We start from the raw sequence: 12,031 nt of genomic DNA, 5'->3' as shown, positions 1-12,031 counted from the left end.
AACCACAGTTTGACCCTAAAAGTTAGTGCATATGGGTATATTTTCAGATTGAACTCCTTATGAAAAAGTTGCAAACTTCTTTTATAAAATTGGATGTCTTGAAGGGTCTTCTAAAGACCGTCTGTTATTGAGCATACTTGATTGACTGGTTTTTGGAAAAAAAAAAAAAAAATCTTATGGACAAATTCTGTATGCTGCCCCTGTTGCTGCCCCTTCTTGAAGCAGGAAGAGAAATTTTTATTTGCAGAAAGATCTTTTTCAAAAATGGAAAAGTTACAGCATTTTAAACACCAGTGTGCTCTTAAGCAGTTTGTCTACAATAGCAAACCACTGGTAGCTAGCTGGTTGTAATGAAGGCAGAGAGGGGATATAGCCAAATTGTCCTATGGTGAACAAGCTCAGAAATGCTAATTCTTCCCACTTGAAAAGTGTGGTTTGATCAGTCTGTAAGAGTAAAATGCCTAGGTGCTAAAGCTATACTATGCTTTATGCAAATAATCTTCCAAATGAGAGAGCTGTTTGTACCGCTCCCTCCTTCTTCTAGTGAATGAGTTCCAAATGGCAGTCCCGGGTCTAAGCCAGGTATATGTATATGTTACAAAATTTCTTGGAATTTGAACTTCGTTAGGTTGCTCCATTTCTTATTTGGAAAGCAGGCTACATATTAGTGTATACCCCCCCTTTTTGCCTGGAATTTAGTATCTTTGAAATGGTGTTAAATTGCTTTAGATGAACTAATATAGATCAGCATGAAATACAGCTCAAGTGATGTTTTCATCTTAAATCTTTGTTTAGCTCTGCTGGAAGAGAAGGATTTCACTCAGTTGAATCTATTGTTAGCCAGCAGATGAGTCTGAGTATTGGTGATGATAGCACTGGCAGTTGGTCCAACCTAAGTTTTGAAGATGAACATCCTGATGAAAGCAGCAGTTTTCTTCACCTCAGTGACAGGTAACTATGTTAGCATAGTTAAACAGTTGTCTTGGTGTCTACTGATATCAGGTGGTTTTCTCTTGGGGAATGGGGAGAGAAGAACTTATTTTTCTCCTCAGGAAACAATGGCTTTTTTGTTAAAATTAGCTCTAATGTGTATAAATCTGTTTAATTACAAAACTTTTTTGTTCATGAATGTTAATACTACACACAGTATAAAATATGTAGAGTTTGCATTTTCACTGATATCAAGAAATGACATCAAGTAACACTGTACGCTTATAATTTCAGTACTAGCAAAAATGCAGGCATTTTAAAAACCGTCATATATAAAATACTACTTGAAAGTAGTGCATCTTACTCATGCTCTGAAATATTAAAACTTAATAATTAAAAATGTATTTTCTGTATTTTCTGTAAATTCATCTGTACTTTTGAAAATAAAAAATGTGAATTTAATTTGTCTCTGGAGCTTAGACAGGTGTTAGGGTTTTGGGGGGTTGAATTTATAAGGTATTTTAACTGATAGTGGTGGAGTATTTACATCCTACTAACCAGAGCTTATAGGTGTATTGGAACTTACAGTCTGTTCAGGATAGTAGCTTTTTTCTGCAGAGCTTCTTGCTACACCTCCACTCGGCTGCTTGATAATCAGCAAAGATTAGAACAAGAGTTTAAAAAGTCTGCAATATATGTCTGTTGCCAGTGAAAATCAGAGGGAGAATTGTGACCCTAGGTTCTGTATACAGGAGATTCAAAGAATGAGTAGACTTAATTTTGTATGATTGGTGTATCACTTATGTAGAAAGTTCAGCTTTTTTTTTTATTCTTTTGCCTGCTAGTTAGTACTTCCAGCGTCATTCAGATGTTAAAATACAGAAGTAGTCTTTGCTTATATAATTTACAAATAAATTATTCAGTACTAAAGTGAAACTGCTCATTTTAATTTTGTAGTATCTTCACGTTTTGCTTAATTGAAAGTAGTTTTATCAAACCAATATTACACTTTATCACTGATAACAACTGAATAATTTTGTAAGAGACTACTTTGCCTTAAATTTATTTTAAGAAAACATCTGTTGAATGAGTGAAAACAAATCAGACTTACATGATTAAAACCAGAGTATAAGGAAAAAAATCATATTGGCAATTACAAGTAGTGAATAAAATACAGGTTAGTTGATGCTAACAAGAAACTAGATTAAAAAAAAAAATTGTTGGACCTGTTGTGCCAATGTTTTTGTTGTTTGTATATCATCCCAAAACCCACTTTAAAAAAAAAAAAAGATTAAGAAGTTGTCTACAATTTTCAAGAAAAATCAATTGCTCCTTAGAGGGAGGAATGATCCAAATTAGCATTAACTCGCATAATTTGGATAGCCAGGTGCCAGCAGAAGAAACTGGCATGCACATATTGACCAGCTAGCTTTACAAAACTTATGTGGACTGGTAACAGCATGTTTCCCTTGTGTCACTGAGGTTTAGCAGATGAAAGTGAGGGGACCTGGGCTTATTGCAAAAAGATAGGGGGAGAAAAAGACATCCTGTAACAAGACAAGCTTTGGTAGCAACACTCTGCGTGGAGCAGTGTTAGCTTATTACAGCAATCTCTTTAAGAAATAGAAGAATTACATGGCAGTGATGAAGGTATACTGCTTTTACCTGGTCTTTTTAACATAAAAAACAGGAAATAATTAAACAGGGAAATGCTTTTCAGTGGTAATAGGGCATTTTTCTTGCAGCTACAGCAGTTGAAATCCCCCCTGCCCCCTCACCCTCTGTCAAGGCTATCTGTTTAAAAACTATTGCACAGTTTAAATATAAACCATGTCATTTTGGAACATCTAAATGTACTATCAAGTAGCTCTTGGTATCCAGAGTTTTATTTCCATCAGTGGAAATTTATGTAAATTTGGCTTGACTTTTGATTGCTTTTGTTTATAAACAAATACTTGTTTTGCTTTGAAACAAGTTTCCGGGGGGGATGGGGGGGAAGGGGGAGGGCCCCCACTCTCCCCCCCACTCTCCCACTGAGTATTTTCCAGGCTTTGTGAAGTAGTCAACAGATGCTGGTACATGAAACTCCTCTAGCTGACACTTTGAAAATCATCTTCGTAATGATAAACCTAGAGATACTATTAATGGTAGCTTAAATTGTGGAACACAGGATCAGAATCCCCATAAAAGAAAACAGCAATACAAGCTGCAACAGTCCAATTCATTTTACCTTACCTTACTTTCTTATTTTACTTTCTTTTCTAAGGGAAAAAAAGACATGTAGTAGCTGTAGTGACATTGTACGTGCTCTGTTAGTCTGTTAACTTCTGGACTGAGAGGAGATGCGTTTAATGCAGATCAGTATGAAAATTATACTTCATAGAGGATTAAACTAACCATAAACAAGGGAGCAAGACAACTTGGAGAGAATTATCAGAGCGTGATCGCTTTAGTTTGTTGTGTTGAATGGAAATAGGAACGAAAGTTCTTTAGTGGACTTGGTAAAGTTAGTCATTCAGGGGAGTATTCACACTGTCTGCTTTACACATGTGATGTTAGCTGCTTAAATTTAGAAATCTAGTAGTCTTAAGCTTCCTCCACAGTTATTGCATAGATATAGGCTTCTCCAGAGGATCAATCAGAACATCTGATTTAAATTATAATTCAGAGCAGAAGCCTGCCTCTTGCCTTTGACTGCACATACCTAAGGCAAAATCTCAAAGCAGATGATCTGAGTTCTAGTTCACATAGGTATGGTACAGTTTTGAGACTTGTTTGGCCTCACTTGATAGGCTGAAAGCTTTTATTTCTGGTAATTTTCCTGCTTATTTATGTTGAAGAGCAGCACGAAGCATTATAGAGGCATTACAGTGCCTTTTTCTGTTTGTTGCCTGTTCTGTGGCTGCAAGACTTTCAAGAGTGTTCAGTGTCTTACAGAAAAGTTAAGTTCATGTTAAAAAACATCCTTAAACATTGCTATATGTTGTAATCACATAGCTAAATATCTGATTATATCAGACTGAATTTGACCTTTGTAAAATACATTAACTTTTTCTCTAATCAGAACAGTGGTATGTATGTATGAGGTCATTCTCTTAAATTCCATACACTTTTTCCTTTAATCTGACAACTAGGGCAGCTTTTACTTGCATTTATGTTATGCATCGAAAACTTCCAATCAAAGAGTATCTATGAATACAGAGCATTGATATTAATAGGCTATGTTAAATATATGTTCTGTACATGTAATTAAGAATCAAATATAATGTTAATACTTCATACATACTATGATAGTCTTGTGCAATAGCTTGAGAAATGTTCTTAAGACTAGGCTTGCTTTTTTCCATGCAAATCTAACAGGTAATTATGAAGTCTTGGTAAAAGTAAGTAACTGCCATTAGCATTTTTTTTAATTGTGCATATTAATAGGTTTGCTGCAGTTCTAGAGACAAGCTAGTTTCTTTGGACGCTTCTTTTTAATTTTCTTTTTTTTGAGTAATGACAGAACAATCTGATTGTTCTTAGCACATTTTGTCTAAATAACCAACAGTAACAATGTGCTGAATAAAGCATCTCCAACTTCTTTTTTTTTTTTTAGTATTTTTTTTTTTCTTTTAGAGTATATTCACACTGCAAGTTTACTAACCTGCTGTTGTTGTGTTGAAATAAGGATCCAGACAGACAAACTGGAAAGCAATTGATGCTGTTGTTTGCTGCCTCTCAAAAAGAGATCGATGTCTGGCTCTTGAAGTGCTCCTTTACACTATTTGTGATTTCAAATTTTACTATTTGTCTTGAGAGTGGAATGAGTGGAAAAGATCTTTAACAGTCAAACACAACATTTAGATGAACAGACAACTAAAAGCATCTTCTTGCAGCAGCTGTTCTCTGGAGTTGCTTCATGGCTTGTCATACATACCATCCATGGACAATATAGCCTTCTCCAAGAACGCTGGTTCTGTTCTCTTGACATCTTATTCTTGGAAGGCTTCCAGCCATGCTCTGGGGGTGGTATCAAATCAAGGAAAGGGAGTTTTAATCATGTGAGCAGCTCAGATTTGTACATAAGCACAGGCCCCATATTCTCTGTAAATTTTAATGCTTAGAATATACCAGTATAAGGACATGTTCAAGTTTTCAGTTCTTCGCATTGATTTGAGCATAGTTGTGGAATAAATGCAGTATGGTTGTGAACTGTGAGCAAGTTAATCTTTTTAGTCTTGTTTTCACTGATTTATAGCAAAGTTTTTTTTAAAAAGCTTTAAGAAGAATATTCAGATTTTTGTTTTAAGAAGTATCTTTTGGGGGTTTGGGGTGTGGGTTTTTTTTTTTTTCCTTGCCCTAAGTATTTCCTGCTCATCAGGCTGCTGTAGATCACTGCTTGGTTTTTGGAATGAGATAGAGAAGGATTTTCTTTGTGTAGTTGTCTTCACAATATATAATTTCATGAACTCTTGGCTAGTCTTTAAGCAAATACTATATTTGTAATCCATATTCCTGTGAGTAATCCTGTTGAAATTGTTGAGCCTGTATAAATAAAAAGCTGTGTGCTTAGGCCTGAGGACAGAATTACTGTTAGCACTGATCTAGAAAATTAATGAGTACAAATTAATACTTTGACTGGTATACAGAACTTACCAGTTTTGCATTATTGTGCAAACTGCTGCTCTGAATAGCACTGACAGTCATGTTTGTACTCTGTTCCAGCAAACCCATTTAGGAAGTTTCAGTGCTCTAGCATTAAATATCTTGACAAAACAACTCTGAGGAAAACGAAGGTTCTAGTTTGAGCTATTGTTCTTTTCTAGTTCAGCTGTGTTCTCTTCTTCTCCTGGCAGTAATGGTAACAGCAGTAGCTGGAGCAGTCTTGGTTTAGAAGGGGATATGTATGAGGAGAATTTATCCTTTCCAACATCAGACAGGTTGGTTGAGTCCAGAAATATAAACCAGATGGATTCCTCATAATTAATGCATGAAATCATTTTTTTTGAAGACAAGAATACAGTGCATTTTTATGCTGATACATTATTCACACTCCTCTCATTTAATCACAATATGATTTTTTCATTAATTAATCCATACTGATTGGATAAATTCTGCTGTGCTAAACTGATGTTGCCTGTTCTGCTTGCAAAACAATAGGTCCCTTTCATGCATGTTCCTGCTTGCGATTTTACAAGTCTTTAGATTTACTTTTTCATGCAAACTAGAGCCTGCTTCCTATGGGATTTCTGTTTTTATTTTCCTTTAGCTTGTGAAAACTTTCAAAATTGCTTGGTAGTTGATTTTGTAGAACACATGTCATACAGCTTTGAATAACCTCTAGCTATTCATAATTGTGACCCAAGACTGCTCAATCCTTTCACATGTGAAGCAAAACTAAACTGTCCCCCTTAATTTAAAAACAAGGGCTTTGTCTTATTTTAAAATGTCTTCATGTTATAATATCTTCTTAACACTCTTCTCCTGTTTCTCTCCTCCCCTTTCTTCCCTGAAGAGCAAATATTGTAAACTTATTGACAAGTCCACTTACAACATGAAATGGTGTGAGAAGCAAAGCTTCTTTTCATGGTCATTCCTTAATTCTTTTATGGTCTTCATGTCCTTTACTGATTAACAACTTGGGATTGATTACACTTATTGTGCATATAGTGGATTGTATTAAATTTTTTGTTTTACTTTTAAAATAGTGATGGAACAGAAGATAAAGATGAAGACTCCAAGGATGCTGTAGAAGGTAGTATTATTATTACTAATTATAGTATTATAGGCTGCTGTTCTTGACTTGTGTACTCTACACTAATTATTTTTCTTGATTCTTAGTCTACAAAACAAGGTGGTAACTGTATTATCCTTATCCATTATAATTCATGTCAATCAAGAGTCAGAAGACATTCTTATATTAATACCCTATGAACGCTTCTTAATACTCTGAATACAGCCTATGGGAAATGCTTGTCAGTCTGATGCTCAGCTAACACGTTCTTAATGTTAAGGTAGTGAATGCTGATCCGGCTTGTTGAAAGTGTGAATTTATATGTATGGAATAATCTCTTTGGAAAATATTCAATACGAGCCATGGCAACACGTCTGCATGACTATTCTCAAGGCACTAAAGAACATGTTATAATTGGCCATATTTACCTTGGTAAGAGCAGTCATGAGGAACAAATGAGAATGCTTGGGTTCAGTATTTTTGTTATACTGTTTCTTTTCAGTGTAATGTAAAATAGATTCTGTCCAGAAGCTTTTGACAGCCTGCTGGTTTTAAGAGGAGCTCCGTGTGGGTTCCAGCCTAAGAGTGAACTGCGAAGGGTTGTTGCCTCAAATGAGGACAGGCTGAATAGGCAGTGCCTTGTTTATGTCTTGGCCTCTCAGCATGAGTTTGGTTTAAATATGAGCTGATGTTAGACCAATTTGTAACAGAGCTGTTCTTTGTGTTGGGTATATTCTGAAGGCGAAATATCAGAGTTTCAAGAAACCTCCTTTACCTACTTATAGAGGAAATTAAGTCTTTTTGCACATCTTCAAATACATTTTTCTGCCTACATCAAAACTATTTTTAACTCCTGGAAGAGTGTATGGAATTTGAACCACACTTAAATTTTGTAATCCAATCTGACTGGCCATTAGGGGTTTGTGAGGATACATAAGTAAATATATTTATACTAAAGAATAACTAAATTATTAAATATCTTTCTTTATCCACTAAAAATAATTATAATAAACATGATTTTTGCTCTGTAGATTTCATTTAGGTTTTCAGTATAATGTTGCTTTCTGTTGGTTGTTGTTGACTCGAAACATTTCTAGGATTTTGAATGCACTTAAATTGTTTGAGTACAATTGTGCTTGAATTTATTTTTTTACACAAGTAAAGTGTCTCCTGGAGTGCAACAGACTGCTTCCTACTGTATTGTGGATTTCTTGCAAAACATTTCTAGTGAAGTTATAAAGTTTAACTGCTTCACCATCTCACTATTCATTTGAGAAGATTATTTCAGATAACTTTTGTCATAGGACCATTTAAATTGCGTTCTGAGTAGAAAACCTTCGTATATGGTGCTGTACATTTGGAAGATCTGGTTATGTCAGTAGCTAGTTTGGTTTACTCTCAAGTAACTGCACCTTGTTCAGCAAATAATTTGAGACAAAGCCTTGTTATTCCCAAATGCATAACTATTTTGTAAAACTGAAAAACGTATCACATTTTTCCAGTGATTATATAGATACATTACCACAATGCTTTCCATCCAGTAAGTGTTGCTAATTTTTTTATAATTGGTTTATTCTTCTATAATATATTAGATTTTGGGGCTCTAGACAAATACTCTGTCTTCCACCAAAAGCACTCTTGTTTTGACAGTTCACTAGGTAAATTCTCTCACCCTTTTCTTCCTGGGGAGATCTGTTTTTTCTTGCTTATCTTTGGCAGGTAGGAATGTATACCTTATGTACTTGAATTTTATAAGGTTGATTGGAAGAGTAGTGAGATTAAGGTAAACTGCACATTAATACATGTTTTTATTTCAAATATATTCTGTCTCTCTAAAAAGTTAAGTCATACTTCTAGACTACTGCCTTCATTCTGTAAGTGTTGACTTCAGGAAGAACTTGGAGAGCCCTACACATATGCTTAGTTGGTTATGACAGTGTGACAGAGGACTACTGTGATATCTGGATAAGAAATGCAGACTGAGAACAGAAGATGATGATGCTGTAGCTGTTTTTTGTTATTCATGCAACTGCTCTTTGAATACTGTGTTCATTTCTGGAACTCATGCTGTAAAGGAAGTGTTGAAAAATTGGATAGGCCTCAGTAAACAACAGCACTGTATTTTGGAAAAACAGAGGCAGCCTGACCAGTCTGTTGCCTGTACAGGAAAGAATTCTGAAACACAGACATTATTAAATTTAGTAGATGAAGGCATTGCAAAAAACAGCAGATTGAAACTGAAATGACTGCTTGAAGCACAGTGTAAGAGCCCATTGCTGTTTGAATGGATTATGAAAGACTGTTTAAAAGTCCTTATCACTTGGAATCTTGCATTAAAGTTCAGATGCTTTTTAATCTTCAGATATGTTTACGTTCAGCTGCAAATGTGCAAGAAGAGTTTATCCCAGAAGAACAGAACATTTCAGACCCAGATGTTTTTTGCCATTCATTATCTATATACACTAAAATGAAATATTTAAGATAATATAATCTAATAGTGATGCATAGCAATTCTTTTAAGACAGTTTGGACCTGTAGATTTGAACATTTTATTTTTAATGTTAGGTATGGAGCAAATAAGAAAGACATTAGCAATAGTGAATATTGATCTGGAACCAAATATAGTGGATCCCCAGCTCAGAGCAGCGCTCCAGTGGCTGGCAGCTTCTGAAACAGAGGTGTCTGACCTTCATTTTCATGACACTGCTACAAGGGAATTTGTCTTTGTAAGTATTTGGGGTTTGGGGTGGTGGGGGGAGAAGGATTTGCTATTGTAATTTTACCTTAATTTTGATTTGCTCTGATACATCAGCTATTTCTACTATATTTGCCACACAATAATAAGGAAAAATTTGCTTTTGAGAAAAAACATTATTTAAATCCTGAGATGTCAGAGTAGAACAGCCTGTTAGTCTGTGCATGTGCTGTAAATAGTGTTAGTTAAAGCAGAGTTAACAGTATATTTTTATATCTTGTTTCACAACTTGTTTTCTTTGGCTTTCTCCAAAAAAGATACAATTATGATGTTCTTGTTTAGTGAAAAAATGTATTTCTTTGAAGCACTGTTTACTTAGTGTTTGCTTTAATTGTCTATAAATTGAATCTTGTCGTTTCTGAGAACTTGCTCATGCAAGTGAATTTTTAACTTAATATTCTGATGTTCTGTTTCAAGGTTTTTTTGCTAGCAAATACACATTTTCTTATCAGAATAAATTTTAGCTTCTAATTAAATTTGATTTTAAGTATGTTTTTATTCTGGAAGCAATTTCAACCAGAACTATTAAGAATGAAGGCTCGAAAAACTATTTTTAGGAATGTTTATTTTGGCTTTATAGATTGAATTTAATATATGATGAAAGAGAAAGTGGAGCATAAAAGAAGTCAAAGAGGTTTCAGCAATTTGTGTCACTTAGGGAAGAGCCAAAATTTTATCATACAAACTGACTTGGAGTTATTTCTATCACAAATACAGAATAGAAACTTTTTATTCCTGTAAAATTGTAGAACTCGCTCCTTTATGTGACTATACACCAAGCTGCACATAATAATCTGGCATTTATTATATTTAACCTCTTCTGAATCTTCTACCTTTATGGCTCTTCACTTTTGCAAATGGCATTCTGGTTTTCAGTAAGCCTGTGAAATATGATTTTATGCCTAGCTACTAAAAGACTAGAATAACAGATATGTGGACATTGTCTCTGAGTATGAGATTGCTAGGGATGATAATTTATCAGATACTATATTGTAATGTGTTAACAAATGAAAAAGGGTAAAGGAGACTTTTTAATGTGATGCCATTAGTACGCGTTTTACAACAAAGATCTTGACAAAAATGATTTGAGGCGTTTATTAGTATCTAAGGAAGCAAGAACTTGCTTTCAGTTCAGAAAATTAGTTTTGAGACTTCAGTTAGGTGCTTTCCAAAGCTTGAATCATTATTCTAGGAGCGACAGGGAAGAAGTCAGTATTACTAAACATAAAGTTTAATTAAGCGAATGTGCGCACCGAAGGTACTTAGTTACTGTAGACTTGTGTTAATAGAGTGTGAAAGGTATCTCTGGAGGTCAGTTCGGATCTTACCTGGGCTGAGTTGCCCTAAGAGTGCCTTCTCCCTTTTTGGCTGTAGAGAGCCCAGAAAATAATGCTAGTTTTGGATTTCTTTTGTGTAACTGTATATACTCAAACCTAAGAGTAGGAAGTCTTGCATTCTTATTTAATTTATTCTATTTTAAAGTAGCCCAGAAAACTGGGAAATATTTTTAGGCAAGTTGAAATATGTCCCTCTGTTCTTCTTTTCTGGAGATCGGTATGCGTTTGATTTAGAAATATCTGTGGTGTGGTGTTATTCTTGCCTTCCTAAACTATAAGGCAATTTGTTGAGAACACTTTTTTTTTTTTCCATTTCTGGTTTTATTTGGAATTATTGGACTTAATCCTTCTTTTCATATTACTTCCCTGTTACAGTTTGTAAGAGTCTAACATAAGGAAGAAAATGCTTCACTTTTCTGTTCTTATATACCTGACCAAGAGGTCTCTGAAGTCCATTTCAGTTCTTCTTTTGATATGAATGAGTCTTGCTTAGCGATTACACTAATTCTCCTTGTGAGTCTGGTTTTGTCTTCATCTGTAGATCTGTCCATTTGGTACTTGCTCTGTGTGAATTGCAATATTGCAAACACTCAGGTAGAAGAGTGTTAGGACCCATAAGTGTTAGCAGTAAACTTTCTTGTGACCTGTAGCTGATCTTGCAGTGTATATATAGCATGTTAGACAAAAAATAGATGGCAGGTGGCCCCCCCCCCCCCCCCCCCCAGTCTCTAATTCTTTTGCCAGGTCTGACTTCATTAGATTTTGCAGTTGGGATGCTACTATTTGAATCTGCCTAAAGATACTTGGAACAGATGCTGTTAGCTACGTATGTATTTTAAATTGTTTCTAGCTACCCTAATAAGAGAATATACTGAGAAGAGCACTCTGGAAAATAGAAGTGTCTAGTGTGCATGCACTCCTAAAAATTGTAATATTTTTCTACTTGATACTTTGACTTCAGTCATAAATTGATACTTAGTTGACAGCTAAAGATAAAACATAAGACCTTCAGGCAGGCAGTAGTCATGCAGTCTGGAAAATGTTAAGTAATAAATTGATTCTCTTGGTTTTATATATTGATATTTTATTTTTATTATTATTATTATTTTAGTTCTCCAAATGCAGTTATTTTAAAATGAATTCAAATCCTGTTCCCTTTTGGGGGCAGGGAAGGATTACCTGTTTTGATTCTATCTGATTTCCCGATCAGAATGTGTAATACTGTCTCTTTGCAGATTTGTGTCCTTGTCCACTTTGTGGAGTTTATGCCTAAAAATTGCCAAACACCAGAAC

At 34.8% G+C, this 12,031-nt stretch overlaps 1 protein-coding gene across 4 annotated transcripts in view; it reads left to right on the top strand.

Moving 5' to 3' along the window:
- Positions 1-12,031, top strand: part of AKAP11 (A-kinase anchoring protein 11) — a 44,898-nt gene that overhangs the window by 25,999 nt on the left and 6,868 nt on the right. For 2 of the 4 annotated variants that reach the window (XM_067292442.1, XM_067292439.1), the window contains 4 exons: positions 796-951; positions 5,769-5,852; positions 6,621-6,667; positions 9,212-9,372. In XM_067292442.1, the coding sequence (XP_067148543.1) occupies positions 796-951; positions 5,769-5,852; positions 6,621-6,667; positions 9,212-9,372 (448 nt within the window). The remainder of the gene's footprint in view (positions 1-795; positions 952-5,768; positions 5,853-6,620; positions 6,668-9,211; positions 9,373-12,031) is intronic. The other 2 variants (XM_067292446.1, XM_067292450.1) reach the window with 2 other exon arrangements.

This window comes from Apteryx mantelli, chromosome 1, assembly GCF_036417845.1.
Source record: "Apteryx mantelli isolate bAptMan1 chromosome 1, bAptMan1.hap1, whole genome shotgun sequence".
NCBI classification, from domain to species: domain Eukaryota; kingdom Metazoa; phylum Chordata; class Aves; order Apterygiformes; family Apterygidae; genus Apteryx; species Apteryx mantelli.
This window is presented reverse-complemented; position numbering and strand designations above follow the sequence as displayed.